Here is a 23,495-nt window from a genome sequence, read left to right on the forward strand (position 1 = left end):
TGCGCATGATGTCACATTTTTTGAATCTTGAATGTATAAAACAGTAGTCGGTCAAATATATTTCGATATATATATAATATTTTTATTATGTGCTTTAATCTAGTCCGTCGAGAATTTATAGTAAAATAAAGTGAAATTAAATTAAATATCTGGAGAAAGTTCAAATCTGACGTCACATTATTTCACATTCACAGGGTGGAGTGAATGGCCGCAATATACAACCTTTTGCTATTTAATAACCAATGTACACGGAATGGCAAAATTTAAAATATTTATATAAAAATCAATGAGCACATGGATATTTAAAAAGTGATAAACTCTTCGTGTCTGATTACTGTTTCGTTGTTTTAAAGCAGCGAACTGCATTTCTAATTAGCTAAAGATATTGTACATGAATATTTAAAATTGATATATTCGATTTTTCAGGGCTACCAAATATCGATAAGATTGCGGCATCTTGAAAAGTCAACTTGCCTTTGCGATACGAAAAAAATATTTACATTTTGCGCCTTTTTACAGCAATTATATTTATAAATTATTGTACTGAAACCATCAAGTTAATTTCGTTTTTGTGTTGAACGCTTCTACAAAATGGGTGTGTTTTTGTTAAAGATTTTAATCATTTTTGTATCTTATAATATTTTGCTTTAATTTTATTTTTTAGACTACATAAAACTGCAGGATCAAGTGAAAGCTTTGAAGAATTTGGGTATGTAAGCAAAATAAATCAATTTTGACTGTTATTAATTAGTAGCATTATAGGAGAACACTTGGAAAACAAGCTAAAACTTGTCAATTTTGAGGTCTGTGACTTGCAAAACGATGTCTTAACATTGGTGGACAAATGTGTGGATATTCAGGTAGACGGAAATCTAAACGATCTGAACTTGAATTATTTACGTGAATTTTACTATACTAAAAAGCGTGAACAGATCGAAACCAAGCTAACTGTAACACAGCAAAGAGCAGAGATAAAGAAACTTCAGCATGAAATAGACGAGATCGGCAAGGATATTGCAGGGCTTGAAAAGTAATATAGCGAGCTGATTAAATATTAAATTAAATATTTATTAAAGTTATAAATTAACTCCCCACAGATTTACCACCTCAGTTGATAAGCGCATGACCCCAGCGGCTGTCCAGCAGCAGATCAATGAAGTCGAGGCAAAGTCCAAGGCTCTTGTAGACAGACAAAAGGGGCTTAAAGTGCCAGAGGATTTTAATATTGAGGCGGTTATAGAAAAGATCGAGATGCTGGAGCGAAAGAAATAGATCTGTATCTGGTTTTTTGTATAAAAATGATTTTAATATGTTTTTATTTAATCTGTTGATTCAAAAAAAATTAATTACCATAACACAAAATCAGCAAATCTAAATTAATCGAGCTTTAACTTTTTACTTTCGACGCATTCAAAAAGAAGCTGTAACTTGTCGATTTTTACTTTGATTCTATTTTATTGGAAGTTAACCGTTTACAAAGTGGTCAATTGCTGCTAATTTTTGTTTACGTTGCATGTTTGTTGTATATTTGTTTAAAGAATTATTAAAGTTTTTTAAAACCGTAAAAACCGAATTTAGAACGGTTTATCAGCTGCTTAAAGCATTCAAATGTTTCAAGTTTCAACCTTTCCTTCATGTTTTCTATTCGTTTCTTTTACTTTTCCTTTGCCTGTTGCTCAAATATTTCCAATGTGATTATATTCATCATATATTTATATATGTATATAAATTGGTGTGTTTGCTTGTTTGTGTGAGTGTATTTATAGAATTAATAATTTCATATTCATTAAGTTGTTGCTTGTTGTTGTTGTTGTAATATATAAAGGGCGGGTATGTGGCAGACAAACATTTCAGCCAGCAGCGCGCGCTCCACACGCCGCCTGCCTACTGCACGCTTGAACCATCTCCTAGCGGAATTCGGGCGCATCATCCTGCGTGATATCGCCGTACTTCCAAATAGCCAAATGTGCAGCCAAAGCCGCTTCCTGTGCAGTCCTGTACTGCTCCACGAGTTCCTTCAGCCGACGCTCGCGCCTCTTCTCGACTAGCACAAGTCCATCGGCCACAAGCTGCTTGCCCAAGTCCGTCTTCGTTGTCGGATCATGTAGCGTGGCCAGATGCGGTCCATTGCCGACCTTCAGTTCAACATTCAGCTGCAACTTGTGGTTCAGCACGTCGTCAGAGAAGGCGCGCAATGCCTCCTCCTTGTCCTCATTGTCAGCGGGCAGTGCGATCAAGGCGAGTGCGTACTCGGTGGCATAAGGCTTCTCGCTACTAAAGGCAGGTGGTAAGGCAGCCAGCCGGCTAATAGGTAGAGTCTACAATGGAAAACAGATAATAGTATAGATTAGCAAAGCCTCTCCTTTATCCATAGTTAAATATAATTATGATGGTCATGTCGCACACTGTCGACTGTCACTGGACCACGTCTGGGATGCCCCCAACAAAAAGTGTGCCATATTCAATGTGGAGCACATAGAATCAGAGCCGCTTTTGCCCAACAACTGCACCAAAAAATATGGCTCAATTGTCGAGTCTTGGTGCGGATAAATCAATGCTCCTTGAACGTGGACACACCCATGAATTGCTGTAGAGTTTGGTGTACATCGCTTCGTGGTCACAGCTGGCGTCTAACAAATGCGCAGTGTTGATTTGGCAAACTTATGACTCATGCGTTTCGCTTTGAGACGGAAACGGATCTAAGGAGCTTGCGAAAAGAACTCATGAGTTCATCTTAATCCTTTACTGAATACTACTTACTTCCTTGTTGCCGTAGTCGATGTACAGAACAGTGGCGTTGTTGCCCTGGATGCGCTCCACCTTGGCGCGGTACCACTGATTATCGAAGGTGAATTGAGCGGCGACCAGGTCACCACGCTTGGGCGTGTACGAGCCGGCAATGGGCGGATTAGCCTGGAAGTCGGCGTGCAGCTTGTTCATCAATGCCTCCAGCTTGGGTCCATTGTCGACCGACTGGGCAAAGAATGTCAGCGTATCGGTAATCTCAGTGACGATAACGTTCTCGTAGTTGACCTTGCGCTCCACCACAACTTTCTCGTCCTTGTCCTCCTCGACGACAACCTTCTCCTCAGGCACTTGTTCCACGTAGTTGGCCCAGATGTTCTTCTTGGCCGCCTTGGCACGATCTTCAGCACTCTTGAGCAGTCGATAGTATTCCGATTTCTCGGCACTGAAGTGCACCTCGGCGAGACCCTCCTCGACAAGAGCGACAGACAGATTAACGTTCTGATCAGTCCATAGCCAGCCAATGACCGATGAGCCCGCTTTGTCCGTGGTGTCAATATGCACGGAAACATCACGCTGCAGCACACGCTCCCGGGTGAATGTCAGCGCCTCGTCGCCGTAGGGCTCGCCTTCCTGGGCGGGCACGCCATTAAGAGCAGGACGCGATGAACGTGGGCATGAAATGCCAGCGAGCAGGAAGGTAACCAGACAGCTGTCCTTGGGCACGTACAGGCGTAACCGTGAGCCGCTGGCAACGAACTCAACGATGGCTTCGGTACGCAGAGCGCGTTGCCAGGAGGGCAGGTACTGCACTTTAATGCGGGAATGCTCGACAGTTAGATCGTTGACGCGCAACGTGGCATTGTCCTTCTTGGCATGAAGACCCTTCTGGCCCTTGATGGCCTGTTGCTCGGCAGCAATCAGTTGATCGTAGGCCGATGACCTCTGGTCATCATCCTGACGATACCGCACGCAAGTGGCCAGACCCTTGGCCACCATTGCCTCAGCCACATTCTGTCCGCCGATGAGCACAGTGTAACAGTGCTTCTCCGGGAAATTGTCACGCATTGGTGAAATGTAGTCCAGATTGCACTGCACCTTCTTGTTGATCAGCTTCTTTCGCAGGAATTCACGCGCCTCGAACATATGCGGAATTTCGTAGAGTGGACGATAGTTCTTGCCACGTGGCGGAGCCTTGACGATCTCCTCCCCATCCGTGCCGACGACAGCGCGCTGATCACGTGGCGGCCGAATAGAGGAGAAGAATACCTTCTTCACCTGACCATTGGCAAGGCGTACGTTGATGGCATCGCCGTTGAAGACCTCGACGACGGTGCCCGTGAAATCCTTCTCCTTGGAGTTGAAAGCGGGCGTTTTCGCTTGGTAATCCTGCCATTGTCGCAGACGTTTCTCCTTTGCAACGCGTTCAGCGGCACGCAATTTATCAGCGCCTATAATTAGGGTATCATTAGTATTTTATACTGGATTTATATTATTTTTAAATATATGTAGACGGGGTGAAATGAACGCAGTGACAAAAATGCAGTCACTGTATTCTTGGAATCCGTCAGTTTCATCTGGCAATTGACAGTTGAGCATACATAGTGCAGCACAAGGCATTGGCCGAAAGGGCACTATGTACTTCAAGTCAGTTGCCAATGGAATACATTTCTCTAAACTCACCTGTCTTCATGACGGCCATGGACCAGTCCACACACTTGGCCAAGCCCTCGCGTAGCAGCGACTCAGCAATGTTGCCCTTGGGGTACAGAATCGTGCCAATAAAGTTGGAATTGTTGACAGATTCTAGCCTGATCTCGACATCACGCTGCAGCAGTCGGGTCTCAACGTAATACCGTGCCTCATCCGCAAAGGGTACCTTCACGCTCAGGTCGGGTTTGCCATCGGCATCCAGCTTAACGCCAGGACAGCGAATACCCGCAATCATCAGCGTAATGTAGTGGAAATCGGGCAGTAAAAAGGCACGCACAGTGGAGCCATCGCGCACATGCTCGATGATGGCCTTGACAGGCTTTCCACCATAGATATCGACGATGTGCGCTGGATTCTCATGCGACCACTTAATGTTCCGGACTTTATCGGCGGGGTTGACGTTGTGCGCCCATTTGCCACGGTTGGCAGCACGCGCCTGATCCTCCAGTTCGATGAGCGTCTGCTGCTCGGGCGTAGGACGTCCCTCCCGACGTACCGTTACGAGACCCTCCCGCACAATGGACTCAACGACGTTCTCACCGGTTTCCTTGTCCTTGCCCACCCAGACGAAACCGTATTCACGGTTGGAGTTCGCGGGTTTGTCATAGGTGAAAGTCACTTCGACGCCGATCAGCTTCTTGCGCAGAAATTCGCGTGACTCCCAGGCCCAGGGCTCGTCCTTAGTCTCATCGCCGCCAGCGCCAGGCCGGCGAGCCAGTTTCGGGGCGAGGACATGAGAGAAAGTGATTTGTTTCTCTGGTGGCGGGGCACCCTTGGTGGCGCGAATAACAACCGTGTCGCCAGAGAGCACCTGAAATATACGTCCGCCACACACAAGCAATGAGGTTAAAATGAAATCAATCTTGCAACCAAAGTAAATGTAAGCACGTGTTTTTCAGAGCAAATGTGTCGATAGGTGGCGCTCAAGTGGTCTCTTAAAGGGCTGCACCACATTGGTGTGACCATACCATGAACGTGTGATAATGCTCATTCATATGCATAGAAGTATTAAAATATTAAAGATGATCGCTTAAAAATAGCATTTTGTTTTCCTATTTTGGCGTAGTTTTCATATTTAAATACAATTTTAACGGCTTGTCATTTTTAAATACTTCTGTAATCTATTTTAGTGCTGTTTTTATTAATTACCATGATAATGCTTAGTTATGTACAGTAAATTGAGCGAAAGTACTTTAGATATTATCCTAATTTTCCTATTTCTATATAATTTAAACAGTTGGTCATCTTTAAATACTTCTGTAATCAAGTTTCTATATCAAGTTGTTTTACCTATTGTAGATTTTGTGCAGTCTTTCACAGTATACAAATATATAAATTGTATTTTATAGTTAACTTATGAATGAAACTAATTATTATTATTATGTACTAAAATTCAAATAAACTTACACATAAAACAACAAATTTTGTGGCCTATTCATCTACGTGCATTAAGCTGACAAACAGGTGTTGCAATACACTGGGCTTTGGTGCATTTTAGATATCAACAGGTCTTTCACCCAAACGCTGTAACACAGAATTCGAATTGGAATGATGACGCGGCATTGGAGAGGGGACCAACGTAAAAGAAAAACAGTTAGCTCTATTGCCAGAAGTGTTTGCAACGTCATCACTTGTGAGGTCGATTTTTATTAATTGCAATTGATAACTGTTGATAACCAGCTTTAGCAGCTGCCATGTGCCTATTTTGCTAGATTATACACATACATATTCATGAATGCATAGCATTTAAAATAAGCTGGCTTACATTGCACTCAAAAATAAAATTAAATACTGACGGCACAATAACAATTGTGGAAGTTCTTACTTCTTATATACAAAATTACATACATAGATTGTATGTATGTAAGCAATATATACATATCTATAGATGTATGTGCATACATTTTGCGCCTGTGCAAGCGCTCTTTGAGGTTAGAAACGAATAGTTTTGTATTAACCGTACCGCACGACAAGTATATTTCAACCTATGTATGTATGGATGTGTGTTTATCAGATAAAAACGCATGTTTCAAAACGCCGGCAAGTCGCTGCTGACTGATGACGTCGACAGTATAAATTGTGGCACTGGCAACAGTATGCCCGAAATGCGTATGCCAACATTATATGTAAATGAATTTGTACTCAATACATTTTATAGCCGCAGCTGAACAAGAAAATCTGCCAGGTTGGCACCTTCGATAACTTTCGTTTCTTTGCGTTATGCTATTCAGCCATTGTGTGCGTGTGTAAGCGTGTGCGACGTGTCACTCTCACGCAGCTCGCATATATGAGCATCTCTTTCGCACATGCTTCAGTGGCATTTGCCGTATTTGCCACGCTGATAATCACAGATTTTTTATTAGTTAGATGCGATTTACTTATTCCATGTGAATGAGTTTGCATTAAAATAGTACACAGATTTAAAAGCACTTAAAAACTACACTTACTTGTTTCACAATGCCGTTTAAAGTCTTTGGAGGCGCTGGTGCATTTGGTGCAGGCGCACCGTCTTTCGCTGGTCCAGCTGTCGTGTTAGCTGCAGTTGCCATATTTCCGTACGCGTGCGGTTTTTACCGGCGGACCGTTATACGTTGCTGTTTTAGTAAGCGGGTTGAATTCCTCAAGTTGATTTAAAGTGCACCTAACACTGTTTTTAACTTAATTAAGTTAATTGAGTATGAACACACCACACAATACAATCACCTCAGAATTTTCACTGCTCAGCAAGCCGTGTGACCAAATCGCTAAAAGTCCGAAATACACTCTTATTGACGAAAATACCAATAGGGAAATGAGTTTCTTGTCCAATATACTGGATGCGCTCAGTTAAGTGTTCAAAGTTTATTAAATGTTTATATGCATGTATACGTATGTATTCAAATATATTTATGTATTTATAAGTCATAATTAAAATGTTACTTTGTTAATTTGCCGACCAATAACAAAATAATGTGCCCAGATTATATGAATACCTTCGCTAAATGCCATCACTAGTTGCGTTGACCATAATAAAGCGGGAACATTTTTTATGTATTCTACCAATCAACAAAGATGAGCCGTTCAAACAGAATGTTTGGTGATAATGCCTTTAATTTATTAAAGGATCTTCAGCGATCGTCACAGACTATACCAGCCTTCGACGATGACGGCGTACGACAGGTGCTGGAGGAGATAAAGGCAATTTTTGAGGAGAATGTGGCACAAGCGTCCAATTACAACAGTTCTGCAGATCGTAGTTTGTGGCCCTTACTCAACTACAGGCATGCGGCACTTCAGCGAAATAAGCGTTGTCTTCTGGCTTACCTATATGAGCGAATGCAGCGTATCAAAGCCATGCGTTGGGAGTTCGGGCCAATTATACCCAATGATATAAAGCCGGCACTTTGTGAGCCAGAAGTGCAGTTCTTCAATAACTACTCGAAGTCTCTGGCAGCATATATGCGTTCCGTTGGCGATGGGCAAGGCATCGACTTAACTGGCAACTTACGTCCACCGAAATCCCTATATATTGAGGTGCGATGCGTGGAGAATTATGGCAAGTTTGAACTGGATGACGGCGAGGTTGTACATTTAAGGAAAAACAGTCAGCATTACTTACCTCGCGCACAAGTGGAACCGCTGGTACGTCAGGGCATTCTGCAGCACATAACTTAAGGTATAAATAATAGATGCTTAAATAAAACATAGATAAATATTATTGAAAAGATTATATTTTTCTGAAGGAGCTACATTTGACGCTTTTCAATTTTTTTCTAATCGTTACAAACTAATCGATAGATGACTTTGCCAGCTGCTCGATTGGTTATGTTAAGTTGCCGGCTACAATTTCATAATTGATTATGAATGAATTATTTATAAATAATTTTCAGTTAGTATGCAACATTAGCTATAGTGTATGTTATTTAATGATTGGTTATAAATAGGATTTATTTTTATTTCATTATTCCCGATTCAAAACCAAGTATCGGGGATATTTTAATAATAATCGAATGTGTGCTGTTAATAACATTAAACATCTTCTGTACTCTCAGCTGATTGACCATCATTACGTGAATCCAGATTTAGTGAATTGAAATTTGGTTTAAAAATGAATCAAGCCGATGTCAGCAAACTAATGTCACAGCTGAGAATCGCTGTGCGGCCAACTAAACGTAACTTAAAGAACCCTGATGGCCCAGAAGGCCGTCTACTGAAGCTGCGAAAAACCGTGACGGCGTTGGTCAAACATGAGCGCATTGAATTGTATTACAATCGGGCAGATGAAGCGCGTGGATATGCTGAATTGGTGAGTGTCAAATTTGAGGCAAGTAATGTTGAAGTGCTGCTAATTTATAAATTCTTTCAGCTCATTTCAAATGCTATACGCCATGGCGATCGACACAAAGCAACCATGGAGCTGGCGGACTACTGGCTGCTGGAGAAACAACTTGTACATAAACTCTTTAAGGTTTTAGTGCCGCGCTACGAGAACTCCAACGTTTCCTACACACGCATGTTCAAGGCGCCACGCGATTATCCGGGAATGTACTATAGAAAATCAGTGCTGGAGCTACGTGGAAATCCTTATCCCGTACTTACACCAGATAACAGCCAGAATCGTAATTTATTGCACAATGTACTGCTGGACGAGGCGCGCAAGGAATTTCGACGTGAAAAGTTAGCAAACTTGGCTAACAAACTGGCTGCTGAGACTGAGAATGCAACAGCATCAACAACTGCAACACCTGCACAAGCACCTGTAACGGAAACACAAACCGAGCAGTCAAAGCAAGCCGAGGAAGCGCCCAAAGCATAGTTAACTATTGTAAATCTGTTGATGTAATACATTTTTCTAAGCTAATTTATAATATACAGAGATGTTAAACGGGTGGTATTTACATGTGTGTTGAAGACAGTGAGAGAGACAGACAGAGAGAGAGAGAGAGTGAGAGAAAGTAGAGAGGATGCCGGGCGAGAGCGCAAAGCTTGATAAAGCTCTAATTTGACCATCCCTTTAAAGTAATCTCGCGCACTAAATATATATGTAAATATATACATGTATTTACTTACACTTGTGTACATATATATGTATGTGTATATTTTTATACATAATTATTAAAAAGGATGGGCCAAACGCCTACAGTTGCTGCATCGGTGTGTGTGCGCGTGTCTTTATCTGCAGCTCGACGCTGATAAAACACGTATGAAAGCTTTGTAGCTTTTATAATTTATTACAAACCCAACTGAGTAGCCTATCAGAATGGAATAGGCGTAATTACTTATGTCAACTCTTGAAGGAAAATAGAAAATTGGAATTAAAAATGGAAAATGAGTTAGGAGAATTTAATTGAATTATATCTTTACAGCAGAGTTGCAGTAAAGCATAGCACGAAGTTCTGGCTAGCTGCAACTCTAAATTAATTAAAAAATAATTTCCAAGATATAAATATTATTGAATCTGTTGCCTAAATATATACGTATGTTTGCATATATTGTATTTCGCTAGGAGCACACATAGATTGTATGAATACTTTGCTTCGTATACCCATTGATGATGGTAAATGAGGGTATAATGATTTTATCACAATGTTTGTAACAGGCTATAGAAGGCTTGATACTTTTATGCTATTCTCTTCATAATTTTTAAATCATATTCTAACTTTTACGGCTAGAAAATGGATTTGTTTGCCTTAAATTTAAAAAGATGCTTAAAATTATTGAACTAACAGCTCTATATTCTAGTCAGGCACTCCCAACTGAAGTACTTATTTTCTCTCTCACTTTTACTGAAATGCGCAAGTTATGTGCCTGGATTTGCTGTAATATTTGAGCCAATTGAAAGCTTTAGGCTCTGCATTCTTGTTTATTGACAAAGATGGGTCCTAAATAACAGAAGACCATGAAGCTATCTTCACATAAACATACATATGTAAATATGTATACGTGCTAATTGTAAAGCTCATAATATGACACCGAGTCGGCCTTGCCAACAGATAATCACATACATGATATGTTGCAGTCATTACGAATTCGTAAATATTTATATTTAAATAAATATATTTCATACTTTTCCATTTATTATACATATGTAGATATATCAGTCTTGAAGAACGTGGCTAACAAGCAATCAGTCGGCTGTGGTATAGTTAAAGCTTGCTAACATTGCAATGGCTCAAAAAGTCAATTTTCCAATCTATAGATTATATAAGTAGAATAATATAAATATTAAATCTATATAACTAAATATAATTCACTACCTTTGCCAGTTAGACAGATCTCGCGCAACATATCGCAGTGACTGTAGAAGAACTGATGCTCATTCGTATATGTGGCACAAATGGGCTGGAAGGGATCACAGTCGTCCAGGCCCTTGCAGCGACTGCTCGAGTACTCGAAGACCGGCAGAGAGAAGACGCAGAACACAGATGCCACACAGATGACCAGTAGAAGAAGCAACGATAATTTGGATAAGATGCGGAACGAAGGCATGCTAAAAGGTTTTTAGCACTTTCGCAGAATGAGTCACGCTTTTCTCTGAGCTAGATGAATATAATACTATTTTAGCTTGTTTTTGCAATTGAAGTGGAACCAAAGTCAACTCACCTATTGGCACATAAATTTGGTTATATACTTTCGTCTGAGTGAACGATAATGCTCCATGTGTTTCGTGTTGAGAACTGATAATCACTGGGAAGCTTGAGCGCTACTGTGCGCTCTCGCTCTGATGTCTCTGTACTCTATTCGAGCAGCTGAAGCCCCCCATCTGGCTGGGCCCAGCGATTGTCATGACAACGCGTCGATTGTGGCGCATTGTTATTGTTATTGTTGCTCACCGACACAATGATAAACATTGGGCACAATCGCAGTGCGCGCTATTGTTTATCCCGCTATTGCCGGCAAAAAAATAAAATAAAACCCCAATGAATTCCGATGCCGTTGCTCATCTAACTGGAACACCGTTTCCAGCTGAATCGGAAGTGTTGCCTAGCGGAAGCGTTGCGTGCAGCTAAACCATATTTGCGAGCTGAGCTCGTGAACTTTATAGGTCAAATCAAAAATGCCGGACACTAGGCCGGTCCGCTAATAGTCTGAGTTTAGCTTCCCATTTCATTCACATATTTGTTACATGTCATCAAAGGTTTTAAACTAGTTAAAGCTGGCTATTCCAATTATTTAAATTTATTCCTGAACTTCATAGGTCAGAAAAACCGGCCGATTGAATAATAGTCAGAGTTTTGATTCATTCACATATTGCTCACATGTGATGGAATACATATATTAAACTAGTTATGAGCTTGATAATTCTATAATCTAAATTTGCATATTTAATATACCTGCGTAAAATATATAGAAAACCCGGCTGATCAAATAAGAGTCAGACCTATGATTCATTCACATATTTGTCACGTCATAAAAGCTTGAAATTTCTACAATCTAAATCTACATATCCAATACACATACAGGTGTATAATAAGACTTATATCACTTAATGACACTTGCAACATACTCAAGTATGTATTTGTGTGCCCACAAACGGCAAGCTGACTGCATTTCCTGCTTATGTGTGTTTTGCCAGCGTCCCTATGTATGTATGTATGTATTTGTCTCTGCGAAAAAGTTGAACAGACGTACTTACATACACTTGCAGCATTGAATGTAAAACAATAGAGACATAACACATATATATATATGTATATAAATATAAACATATGATTTACATACCTAACAATTCGGTATATCAACGTGTGAAATCAATATAGAGCATCAGTTATTTGCACATCTTTGCAGCTGGGCTAACCAAATTTTCCATTAGGTTTTTTTTTATTTATTAAATAAAATTTTTTTTAAATTTATTTTATTTTATTTTATTTTTTTTGTAAATATTTTCAATAGCAGTTGCCTATAATAACTAAAAGTTTAGTTGCATATAAAGATAATGCTTTCTTAAATATTTATTTTTAAAAAATTAAATGAATTATTAAGTTTAATTCGCTGCCAGTTTCATTGCGATCCGTTAAGAAATGCAGAAGTTATTAAAGAAAACGTGTGGTCAATTAATTGGCAATGCCACGTGGCTTATTAGCGTCATGCCCAAGTATTTTCTCTCTCACTCAAACAGATAAACACATACATACATACATACAAAGGCGTGCATGCCTATTGGCTTGCTATAAATAGCATAAGCAATTGAATTGTATTTGATTTGTCAGCCTGGCAGCTTAGTTGTGCATTTGGCACTTTTGTTTGGGATTGCTGCTTGGCGCAGTTGGTTGAGGCGCGAGTCGAAGTGCTGTCAAAGCAATTTACGCAATTTGCACATGACCGAGCAGATGCAGGTTCGAATCTTGACGAGGGAAAGACTTTATAATTGTTCAAGTAGAAAAGAGATTTTAATGTTTCGGTTATTATTTATTGATTGTTGAGTAATTGACAACAACAACTTCAGCTGACATTTATATTTGCAGTACTGTTACTGTTAGGTTTCTATTTATTATTACGGGCTTATTACGTATAGGTGCCGGGACTGAAGAAAGCTTAAATGTGCTGTCACAGCATTTACTTATGACTGAGCATATTCGGGCTCGAACCTTGACGAAACGGGCATGTTCTTCATTCTTCAAGTAGAAAGACTAATGTTTCGTCAAATATACATTTAGTTAAGCATTTGGGTAGGAGCTCCTGGGCTTTCTATGAACTTATGTGACTGAGCAGACGAGCTCGAAATTTGACGAAGGCAAATCTTAAATTCAGCCAAGTAGAAAATTTTAAGGTTTCCTTGAATATATAAATATCTATTGATTTTATCATGCTCATATTTTAAGAATCTTTAAAAGCAGATGCTTAGGGTATTTCTTGGTCGGCATTCTACCTATAAACACGTGCTTCTTTTACTGAAAGTACTTGATGTCTGATATACTTTCCTATTCAAGTCACGTTAAATATTATTTCTAACGCTAATGGGATTAATAATAATGTACTTTAAAATGCAATTTCTGGTATTTTAAGACTTCATTTTAGCTATAAATAGCCTTAGTAGCAATAAAAAATGGCTACGCTACACATATGAACCAGCTATAAGAAGCAATATATTGGGTAGTCTAAAAAGTCTTTTCGTATTTGTAATGAAACTTCAAATCATATTTTTAAATATTTATAATAAACTTTATTAAATCAAATATGCACCATTTTGGTCGACCACCTTTTGCCATTTTTCCACTAGAGACATAATTCCATTCGTGTAAAACTTTCGTGGTTTCTCTTTGAAAAACTGCTTCAAGTGATTTTCACAGGCTTCTCTTGAAGCCAACTTTACTCCGTTAAGGGAGTTCTGCATTGACCGAAATAAATGGTAGTCCGAAGGTGCAAGGTCAGGGCTATATGGTGGATGCATTAAAACTTCCCAGCCAAGCTCTCTCAGTGTTTGCCGGGTCATCAAAGATGTGTGTGGTCTGGCGTTGTCCTGATGGAATACGATGCCCTTTCTGTTGATCAGTTCTGGCCGTTTTTTTTCGATTGCTTGCTTCAATCTCATCAGTTGTCCACAGTAAAGTGTCGAATCAATCGTTTGACCAGGCTGAAGCAGCTCATAGTGGATTATTCCTTTCCAATCCCACCAAACACACAGCATTACCTTTCGAGCCGTCAATCCTGGCTTTGCGACCATTTGTTGAGCTTCACCACTCTTGCACCATGATCTTTTTCGCACATTATTGTCGTATTTGATCCATTTTTCGTCTCCTGTTACCATTCTCTTCAGAAATGGTTCGATTTCATTTCGTTTCAGCAAAGAATCGCAAATGTTAATTCTGTCCAATAAATTTTTCACAGACAATTCATGTGGTATCCATACATCGAGCTTTTTTTGTAGCCAGCCTTTTCTAAATGGTTCAGAACCGTTTGATGATGAATGTTTAGTTCATTTGCGATGTCATGGCTGCTTATGTGACGGTCTTGGTCAATCCTTTCCATAATTTCATCGACTTTTTCAAAGATTGGTCGACCAGAGCGAGGTGCATCTTTCACATCGAAATTTCCTGAACGGAAGCGTCCGAACCATTGTTGTGCTACACGAACTGATAGAGCATCGTCACCGTAAACATCACAAATTTCATTAGTGGCTTGCGTGGCATTCTTCCCTTTTTTATACAAAAATTTCAAAATATAGCGAATTTCTTCTTTATTTTCACTCATTTTTGAACAGCTGTAACTTTTTTCAAATTCTTTGAATTACATTTTTTTTTTTTGGCAATCGAAGCTTAAAGTGCTACCAATCGAACACCACAACGTGTACACAATGTGATTGGTAGCACTGGAGATATACGACGCCAACGACATCTATTGGCAAAATACGAAAAAACTTTTTAGACTACCCAATATTTTGTGGTTTAATCTTTCAGTGGGCAATATATGAAAATATTATTGCGCGCACAAGTCAATAGCAACAGCAATAACCTACAACAACAGCCGAGCCACAAGGATAGGCAGCACAAATGAATGCCACGCACACGGAGAAGGGTAAAAAATATTGGCACAGTCCAACCGAAGCCCATCTAGATCCAGCTCAATTCGTGTGAAGTAGTTGACTGCTTATACCCTGGAAATGTGAAAGAGAGAGAGGGAGAAAGAGAGTAAGAGAGAGCGTCGGTCTTCATTATCAGCAATTATATTATATATACTCCAAACTTGCTATATAATTTCCAGATGAATTTACACCTGTACACATCATTCTCATCATTCCAGGGCATCTCTTAGCAGCATCGCTTCACGCTTTCCTCTTGTTACTATTCGGAATTTGCTGATATGCGCGCACCGATATCGACTTGTTTTTGCGGTTGTGAAAGTGTGGGGGTGGCTGGGGACTTATATGGGTCAGCGGACAGTGAACAGCGTACGGCGTATGGCGTACGGCGTATACACATATCATGTGTGCAATATTAGCCAGAATCCATTTGGCTAAACCAGCAGAAAAAGGTTCAAGTGTAAGCAATAAACAAATATTTCAAATTACTCCCACGAGATGCACGAGATTTGCCTTTCGTGTTTATTGTCGATTGTATTTATCATTTCATCTTTATTATAAATACACGTCAAGTGTAGTAAACGTGCAGTGGGCGTACATGATTGCATAATACTTGTTCATGTTACAAAAATTGACTCAATTTATGGATCTATCTGTAGATCTGTAATTAGGGATCCTTGATTAAGATTTCAGGATATAGATATAGTTTTATTCAATGTGCCACGCCCTGCATGGGCGGAGATATACATATACTTTTATGCATACTAGTTCCAAAATTCCAAATCTCTAGATAAAGTAAACCCCATTTAACAGTGGGCACAACTCTAAAAACTCTATAAGCGTCAATGATAAACTTCCGAACTCTAGTCGGCTCACATTGCCCAAAACCCATATACTCTCTTCCTATTTCATCAGGAAGGCATATAAATGTTCATATAAATCGAAAAAGTTGAGTGGTTTAAAATGGGAGATGTCCATTTCGGACCTCTGACCCAATTGTGCACTGATGTGCACTGTTTTACACTCGCACAATTAGGAGGGAAGCGCACATGCTGTGTCTTTATAGACATTACAAATTACAAATGAATTCCAGGCACGTGATCTGCTGCTTGACTGCATCCGTTGGCCAACACCAACACCAATACCAGTACCAATACCAACACCAACGCTGCACAACTGGCCCAAATGGGTTGCAGCAGTTTGCATTTAGAGTGGGCTATATGGCTATGGGCTTCTAGCTGATTGTGGTCAAATTTTATGTATATATAAAAAGTATTTTACAGCTAGGTGAATTTATATCATTTAATTTAATTAAGTTTCCGTTTATATATTTATGTTCAATGGATTACATTTTTTAAATTTGTTAAATAGAAGTGTATAGAAGTTCTTGATCTGGGAGCTGAAGACTTTAACCATTTTTATACAAATAATGAGAGGTATTCTCGTACACCCCTAGATTGACTGCAAACTTAGCAGTATTTAGTATATTTATTATTTTAGTATTTTGTTGCAGTTTTATGCGCTTAACTAGTTCTGATAAAGGAAACAATTCTAAAAATTTGTTTTTAATCTTTTAAGAATATGAATTTATTATTTTAACTAATTTTTATATTTGTTTTTTAAATTTTATTATGGAAATTTATTGAATTTATTCCATCAAAATGCACATCAAATGAAAGATGAGCCTATTTAACCAAATATATCTCTATAAAGCTTATCCAAATAACTTTCATATGTAAATCAGACAGACTTTCAGGTAAGCAACATAATCACCCATCAGATGGGTCGGGCTCGGTAAATGGGGAGTATTTCGCTCTGAGTTGTGGCTTTTGGTTTTGCCCTTTAAACTGCGTTGCTCATGAGTGCTTCAATATTTCATTGGAACTTTCGACCTGTGCCTGGACTGACCGTGCGACTAAATTACATTTGCATTATTAAATTTTATGACAGCTGTTGGTCTCAATAGCCTCGGCGCGTTTGTACTCAATGGCCATGGTACAGACAATTTGTGGGTATATTATATATGGATATATGGTATATTAAGTACGCATATGTGCAGGGAGTTCAGCCTCGTCTATCTAGATGATTTTGAGAGTTTATATTTATTATCAATAATTAATAATATTACGAGTCGTAATATCTCGCGATGCAAGTAAGTTATCAAAGATTCAATTAGATATTGTTTAATTGATTGATAGCTCGATTCACATGTAAGTTTTTTTTTTTAAGGATATATTTTTTTCGAGCTTTAGTTAGATATTCTACTTTGTTTGAATAGACTTTATTTTTTCCTTTGTGAAGTGTCCGCCTTTCTTCCCTCTTTTGATTGCAAAGTTAAGTTTAGATTCAGACTGACTAAAAACATTAAAATCTATTGCGACCTATCTATCTATCTATCTGTCTATCTATATCTATCAGTGTGTAGATTATAATCCAGTCTATTATTCTATTGAATTCTTAACTTGCTAGCATATTATTCTATCAGCCCACTCAATACCCAGTTAATATATGTAAAGTATTAGAAGGGATGCTGGAATAGAACTTTGCTTATCCATTATCAAATTCAACAACAATAGACTCATGGAACACATGAGTTTTCTAAGCAAAATGAATATGTTCTTTATGTTCCTTATACACATCATAAAGTTGATTAAAAGCCCATTCTCCTTTACGCCCTGTCTCCCTAATCTCTTGTTAATGATAAGAAGATTTTTGGCTAAGTTTATTTTCAACAGGGAAATTCTGCTTAAAGCTGCAACAAAAGGCAACATCTTCAAACAGGAAGCGAACCGACTGCAGCTGTGTGTGGCGTCTATTTTTGGAACATGCGCAGCTTTATTATGATAAAAGCAGCAAGAGAAAGAGAGAGCGTGAGAGAGAGAGAGACAGAGTGCGAGGCAGGGCAAGAGCATGGTAGATAGAAAGAGAGTACGTGTGTGTGTGTGTGTGTGTGTGTGTATCGCATGTAGATGAGAGCATAACATCCTTCAGGATACTCCGACTGGGGCTTTTTGCAGCTTTTCGCATATTTTGGCCATTCAGTTTTAAAGAGACGCGCAACGACAGCAGTTCAGGAAAAATTTGTGCCGAAGTGATACTCCTCTGGTCTATAACGGTGCTCAGCTTCATCCACAGTCACAATCACCGTTTCAGAGGTGGTGGAACATTTTGTGTGTGTATAACGGTTAGTTCATCAATTGTGCTACGCAGTTAGCGACTACAAAAAAAAATAAATTCAAAGCTGAAAAAAATCTGAAAACGAAAATCTTCAAGATTTCATATTTTTGTGCATATTTAAGCAAAGTTTAAACCTATTGGCGTGAGTTATTCCAAAAATTTGTGCTTTTCCAGAGTTCCTCGGTGGCAGTGTCTGGGTTTATCACATCTCTATAGAACGTATTGCGTCACTACACACTTAGTTGAGCATTTTTGAGGACGCTTTGTTTGCACAGAGTAAGCGAAAAATGAAAAGCTTGTCTGTCGTTTTTATTAATTTAATTAAAACGAGCCCCAGCCCAGCTTTAAGAAGTGGGGGCATACTATATTTTTTTATTTTTTTTATTTTTGATTAAAAATATACTTTTTTTTTTTTATATAGTTTGCATATGTACCTGGACTTCAATCACCTCAGTTTCAGATATATATACACCTAACTTCGAATATTATAAGAAAGTATTTAAAATTTTATATGACTTAAACATGTTAAACACAATTTTAAAAATTTATTAATTAATATATTATTAATTTATTTTTAATGTTTTTTTATAATGTTTTTAAAATCTTATTTTGTAGATTTGAGTATTTTGAAATTATTTTAATATATTGTTTAGTTTACTTTTTTTTAAATACTAATATTAATTATTTTTTTAATAAATAAATTAATTATATATATGTATAATATATTGTTTAATAAATATTAATTTTCTTTCATTAACATTAAATTAATTTTAAAAAATTAATTAATTATTTTTCACTGTCTTTAAACTTTTTCCTATTATTGATATTAGTTTTAAATTTTTAAAATTTTCAAATCGCTTTTGTTTTATTAACAACCCAAAAATGAACTATATTTGCAGGCAATCAACAAACGTACAATGAGTCACAATTATAAAGGGCTCCTGCTGGCCATGATCTTAACATGGTCAACCTTACTGCCAATTTTAGTGAATGGCACCACAGAGCTACAGGAGACGCCACTGGCTCTGCCCGTGGCCGAGTTCACCAAGCCGACAGCGGCGACACAAGGTGAGATCTGGGAGGAGGACGATCACGAGGTGTTAATACGCAATGAGCGCGGCACCAAGAGCGATGGTAAGTTGACTTATTAATTAGTAATTAAATGGAATATTTACTATTTGTATTCGATTACAGGACTCTCTTGTCGCTATGGCAAAAATCCCTGGACCGAATGTGATACCAAGACCAATACGCGTTCACGAACTCTGACATTGAAAAAGGGTGATCCGGCTTGCGATCAAACTCGCACCATTCAAAAGAAGTGCAAAAAAGGTAAATATTGATATCCAAAATTTGAATACAATCAAAGTTTTTAGATATCATTTGACCTATAGATTAGACAGTTGGGAAAAACTACAAATCTATTGTTCTAATTTGATTTGATATACTTTCGCTTTGATTCAAATTGGAAAATGTTCTCTAAAATATTGTTAAAAATCCGTTTCTTTTGCAGCGTGTCGATATGAGAAAGGTTCCTGGTCGGAGTGTGTCACAGGCCAAATGACCAGAGCTGATAAATTGAAGGCCACGAGCGATCCATCATGCGAGTCAACACGTATAATCAAGAAGAACTGCAAGCCCGGCAAGTCCAAGGATAAGAGTGCCAAGGAGCAGCGCAAGAATAAGGACAAAGGTTAGTAAACCAATAAGTAAAAGTATCGTAGTCGGACGTTACCGACTAAAAAATACTCTTTTACGACTCAAACGTTAATGAATGAGTATAAAAATTTTTTTTCTCCATATATATTTGAATATATATATGCGAGGTCTGATTTGATATTGCTACATAAGTTCTTGAAAATGTGAACGGGGACAAAGATATTCATTTTCAAGAAAAAGGGAAAAAAAGTCGCGTTGCTCTTTGAACAGATCTTGTATATATAGACTATTTCTTATATTTAATCTAACAATTCTTAAAAACTCTTTATTTTTTGGCTTCTTATCCCATATTATATAGCTGCTCGAAAAGGACGCGTTTAAATAAACTCTGGTAGCGTATTTTACGGATTTTTTAAAGTCAAATATAAGATTATTTCCCAGAAACTCTCGTTTATCAAATATATATATATGAACTCTAAATAAAACCGTAAAAAAATAAACCTACATAACCGTAAACATTATATTTGAATACATAATTAAAATTTGTAGATTTGTTTTACAAAGAAAAAAAAAAAAAACATAAAATCAATACTTAAAACAAAAATAGAGTTTGAAGAAAAAAATAATTAATTACAAGTATTATGTGGAACCAAAGAAACCAAAAAATCAAAGAAATTTAGTTCATTCAAGTTTTATCCAAGTTAAAATGAAAAACTAATATGACTGAACCGGAGGATAATAGGATACACTTAGTAATCCGGCAGATTGTCTGACAATTCTTATAAAGCATTAGCCGAGTTATACATTAACAAATAACTTTACATAACACATTAATTAAAAACCTCCCTCATACTTAACTAAACGAAACAAAAACAAAAAGTTATTCAAACATATAATTGATGTAATGATGTAAAATGTTCGTCTGAAAATATCAGCTTCTCCATTTGATCTCACTTAAAAAAGAGAACAGAATGAAAGTGAAAGTATGAAATGATATAAGTAAAACATTTAGGCATACAATTAAAATGCAAAACATTTAATAAAACACAAAAAAGAAAGGAAAAAAAAAACACTTAGTGTAAATATTGTAAAGAGTAATACAATAGTATTACAAGAGATAATGAATAATGAGTAATATGAACGAACGATGATCGATGAGTGATGAGCTAGGCCAATGGCTCTAAATGCCGATTGCGTATTTTAAAACAAAACCTACATATTATATACCCTAACTTTATATATGACTAATAGTAATGTTTATAAATCTTAACATCTAACAACCGATTTTATGATTTCAACTGAATGAGAAAACGTTTATATATGATTTTACCAAAAACATTTTTATCAGTTAGAACTGATAATTCGAATAGTTGTAAAAGTATATCAGGTCCGGTTCTAATTGAAAAGAAAACCCAAACATTTTTAAACCCATTTCATACCATAGTTGTATGATCTGCTAGGAGTGTTTACATAAGGGTGTGTTTTCGTATACATGAAAATTATGTAAATGTTACGAAATATACATACCTATATGGATAATGTGAAAACAAAAGAAACATTTATATATGAATATTTAATGTCAATGTGTTTAACTGAAATTATTTTCATTCTATTTGGCAAGCCAACAAGTAAATCAGAAATTATATACATACAATATAGTCATTTGCATTCATACGTATTTACATACATAAGGTCAGAATACCATGAAAGATAAAAAATAACATAACACAATGAAAACAAACAGAATAACTGAAATTACATCAAATATTATAAATAAAAAACTTGACATGAAGATTTAAATAAAAACCAAATCTAGAAGAGTTTTTTCTAACCTAAACCAAATGCCTTTTCAGTCTATATTTATAATTAAATTATAATATAATTTATTTAATTATAATTCTAGTTTAAATATGTCTACCTACATACACACATACACATATGATCTTATAAGAATTAAAAACCTGAATTGGCTCAGCTTCTTCTTATAGGGTCGAGTATTTCTCCTGCTGCTAACGGAAAGAATTTACCCCAGGTTACTCTAACTTACCATTCTTAATTGGTTTGTATCATAAAAAGCTTTGAAATGCATAAGCCGTCTTCGAGGGATGTTAGGAACTTCAGCTTAGTCATAATGTCACACCGTCAGGCGTTAGGAAATAGGTGTGTCTGGTTAATAAACAACGTTAATTGACGATTTTTTGTGGAGGACACATTTAGAGAAATTATGCATATACTTAAATAGAACTAATTGAATTATAATTTAATGTTACATTATTTTTCGTTAGGTTTGTATATATTTAGAGAATAATTTGTATATATGTATTTCAATTTCTGTATACTGAAGCTTATATATATGTATGTATGTATGTAGTTCATTCATATCTTCCGTGTTTATCATGCATACATACATATACATGGAATATGGAACTGCGAAACATACAGCGTCCGCATTTAAATCAAGAGTAGAGAAGTGTGAATAAAGAACTGAGTAAACAGCAGAGTCATCAAAAAACATAATATATATACGTATGTATATACATACATATATCAGCATGAACTGTGGGGTCGGTATCAAGTTGCAGTTGAATTTGATTGTGCCTCGGCAAAAAATGTTCGTATGTCGCATATGTTTAAGCGCGTCATCTTACAGACGATTGGTAAATTTGCTTGGGGTAAAAGCTACAAGTATACGTATACATATGTACATATGTATGTATGTATGAATGGATATGAGTTTATATATACATACATACATATGTATGTGAATATTTGTTTAAAACACGCTCATTAAGTTCCCGTTTCCCACATTAACAATGTAATCAGCAATGGCGTCAGAAGTCATTGATGACTACATATAAACACATACATGTACGCATGCATATGTGCACATATGTACGTGTGTGTCAGCAGAAAGAAAGACTTCATTTTTGCACGAATACATATGCATATGCATATTGTTGTTATTGCCATTCATTGCAGAAGTAAATAACGTCTTAAAAGATCTCATAAATTATCGCACACCCATAATAATCTGGCATAAGAAAATTCCTGTGGAAAAAAATCCGGGCAAAAATAAGGTACATATCAACACACATCAGCATATAATTGAGATGAAATTTCCCAGCAAATATGTAAGACAAATGCAGAGCGAGAGCACGACAAGTCAAGTGAAGTCAAAGAGCGCGTGAGAGCATAGCATAACAGGGCAGCAAAGAGAGCATGTCCAAAAGGAGAACGCAAGTGTAGAGAGAGACTGAAAAATGGATATTTTAGCATAAGCAGTAGAAGGTGAATGCTCATGCGCAGAAAAAGAACCAAGAAACAGAAAAAAAGGAATGAAACCAACATACTGTAAGCTGAATTTTAAAGCCAAATCCAAGTTGTTTACGGTCTTTGCTGGGAAAACGCGAACTCTGCACATAAACAAACAAATCTTGTTGGCTGTCTGTAAACTTGCAGCCTTCTGGCCTCTCCGGCGACTGGTCAAACGCACACATACTTCGAAAACAGGCAGACACACATACATACATATATACGTATGTATGTATGTATGTATATGCAGCCATGCAAACACACAAATGCAATGGACATAAATATGTATGTTTATATGTACATACATATGTATTAAAAGACGAAACTGAAAAGTAAACAAAGAAGCAAATAAAAAAATACATACACATCGCATAATTATGTGTGTGTGCAC

At 37.3% G+C, this 23,495-nt stretch overlaps 6 protein-coding genes across 9 annotated transcripts; 4 read left to right on the forward strand and 2 right to left on the reverse strand.

Moving 5' to 3' along the window:
• The first annotated feature begins 61 nt into the window (after positions 1–61).
• Positions 62–1,376, forward strand: LOC6581445 (augmin complex subunit wac). 3 transcript variants are annotated; one of them, XM_032731446.2, is made up of 5 exons: positions 62–309; positions 427–595; positions 665–709; positions 763–1,030; positions 1,098–1,376. In XM_032731446.2, the coding sequence occupies exons 2-5, from the start codon at positions 592–594 to the stop codon at positions 1,270–1,272; spliced, it is 492 nt and encodes a 163-aa protein (XP_032587337.1). In that variant the 5' UTR covers positions 62–309; positions 427–591; the 3' UTR covers positions 1,273–1,376. The 3 variants fall into 3 exon arrangements, with proteins under 3 accessions (XP_032587337.1, XP_032587336.1, XP_032587338.1); XM_032731447.2 differs by having other exon boundaries at positions 68–595; positions 763–860; positions 924–1,030; XM_032731445.2 differs by having other exon boundaries at positions 62–595.
• On the reverse strand, positions 1,282–7,179 carry LOC6581446 (staphylococcal nuclease domain-containing protein 1). The gene is made up of 4 exons (XM_002007140.4): positions 6,906–7,179; positions 4,429–5,269; positions 2,761–4,196; positions 1,282–2,318 (listed from the first exon to the last, which is right to left on the reverse strand). The coding sequence occupies exons 1-4, from the start codon at positions 7,005–7,007 to the stop codon at positions 1,908–1,910; spliced, it is 2,790 nt and encodes a 929-aa protein (XP_002007176.1). The 5' UTR covers positions 7,008–7,179; the 3' UTR covers positions 1,282–1,907.
• Positions 7,180–7,294: 115 nt separating this feature from the next.
• On the forward strand, positions 7,295–8,162 carry LOC6581448 (DNA replication complex GINS protein PSF1). The gene has a single exon (XM_002007141.4). It carries the CDS (start codon positions 7,510–7,512, stop codon positions 8,110–8,112), a length of 603 nt encoding a protein of 200 aa, XP_002007177.1. The 5' UTR covers positions 7,295–7,509; the 3' UTR covers positions 8,113–8,162.
• Positions 8,163–8,463: 301 nt separating this feature from the next.
• Positions 8,464–9,331, forward strand: LOC6581449 (39S ribosomal protein L17, mitochondrial). The gene is made up of 2 exons (XM_002007142.4): positions 8,464–8,743; positions 8,804–9,331. The coding sequence occupies exons 1-2, from the start codon at positions 8,546–8,548 to the stop codon at positions 9,251–9,253; spliced, it is 648 nt and encodes a 215-aa protein (XP_002007178.1). The 5' UTR covers positions 8,464–8,545; the 3' UTR covers positions 9,254–9,331.
• A 1,115-nt stretch (positions 9,332–10,446) lies between these two features.
• Positions 10,447–11,286, reverse strand: LOC6581450 (follistatin-related protein 1). The gene is made up of 3 exons (XM_002007143.4): positions 11,041–11,286; positions 10,695–10,976; positions 10,447–10,630 (listed from the first exon to the last, which is right to left on the reverse strand). Exons 2-3 carry the CDS (start codon positions 10,924–10,926, stop codon positions 10,584–10,586), a joined length of 279 nt encoding a protein of 92 aa, XP_002007179.1. The 5' UTR covers positions 10,927–10,976; positions 11,041–11,286; the 3' UTR covers positions 10,447–10,583.
• A 6,701-nt stretch (positions 11,287–17,987) lies between these two features.
• Positions 17,988–20,251, forward strand: LOC6581451. Of its 2 annotated transcripts, XM_002007144.4 has the most exons (6): positions 17,989–18,140; positions 18,308–18,409; positions 19,033–19,267; positions 19,328–19,465; positions 19,647–19,826; positions 20,151–20,251. In XM_002007144.4, exons 3-6 carry the CDS (start codon positions 19,051–19,053, stop codon positions 20,171–20,173), a joined length of 558 nt encoding a protein of 185 aa, XP_002007180.1. In that variant the 5' UTR covers positions 17,989–18,140; positions 18,308–18,409; positions 19,033–19,050; the 3' UTR covers positions 20,174–20,251. The 2 variants fall into 2 exon arrangements, with proteins under 2 accessions (XP_015017334.1, XP_002007180.1); XM_015161848.3 differs by lacking the exon at positions 20,151–20,251 and having other exon boundaries at positions 17,988–18,140; positions 19,328–19,464; positions 19,645–19,788.
• The last annotated feature ends 3,244 nt before the right edge of the window (positions 20,252–23,495 follow it).

This window comes from Drosophila mojavensis, unplaced genomic scaffold (genome assembly GCF_018153725.1).
Source record: "Drosophila mojavensis isolate 15081-1352.22 unplaced genomic scaffold, ASM1815372v1 contig_74, whole genome shotgun sequence".
Lineage (NCBI taxonomy): Eukaryota > Metazoa > Arthropoda > Insecta > Diptera > Drosophilidae > Drosophila > Drosophila mojavensis.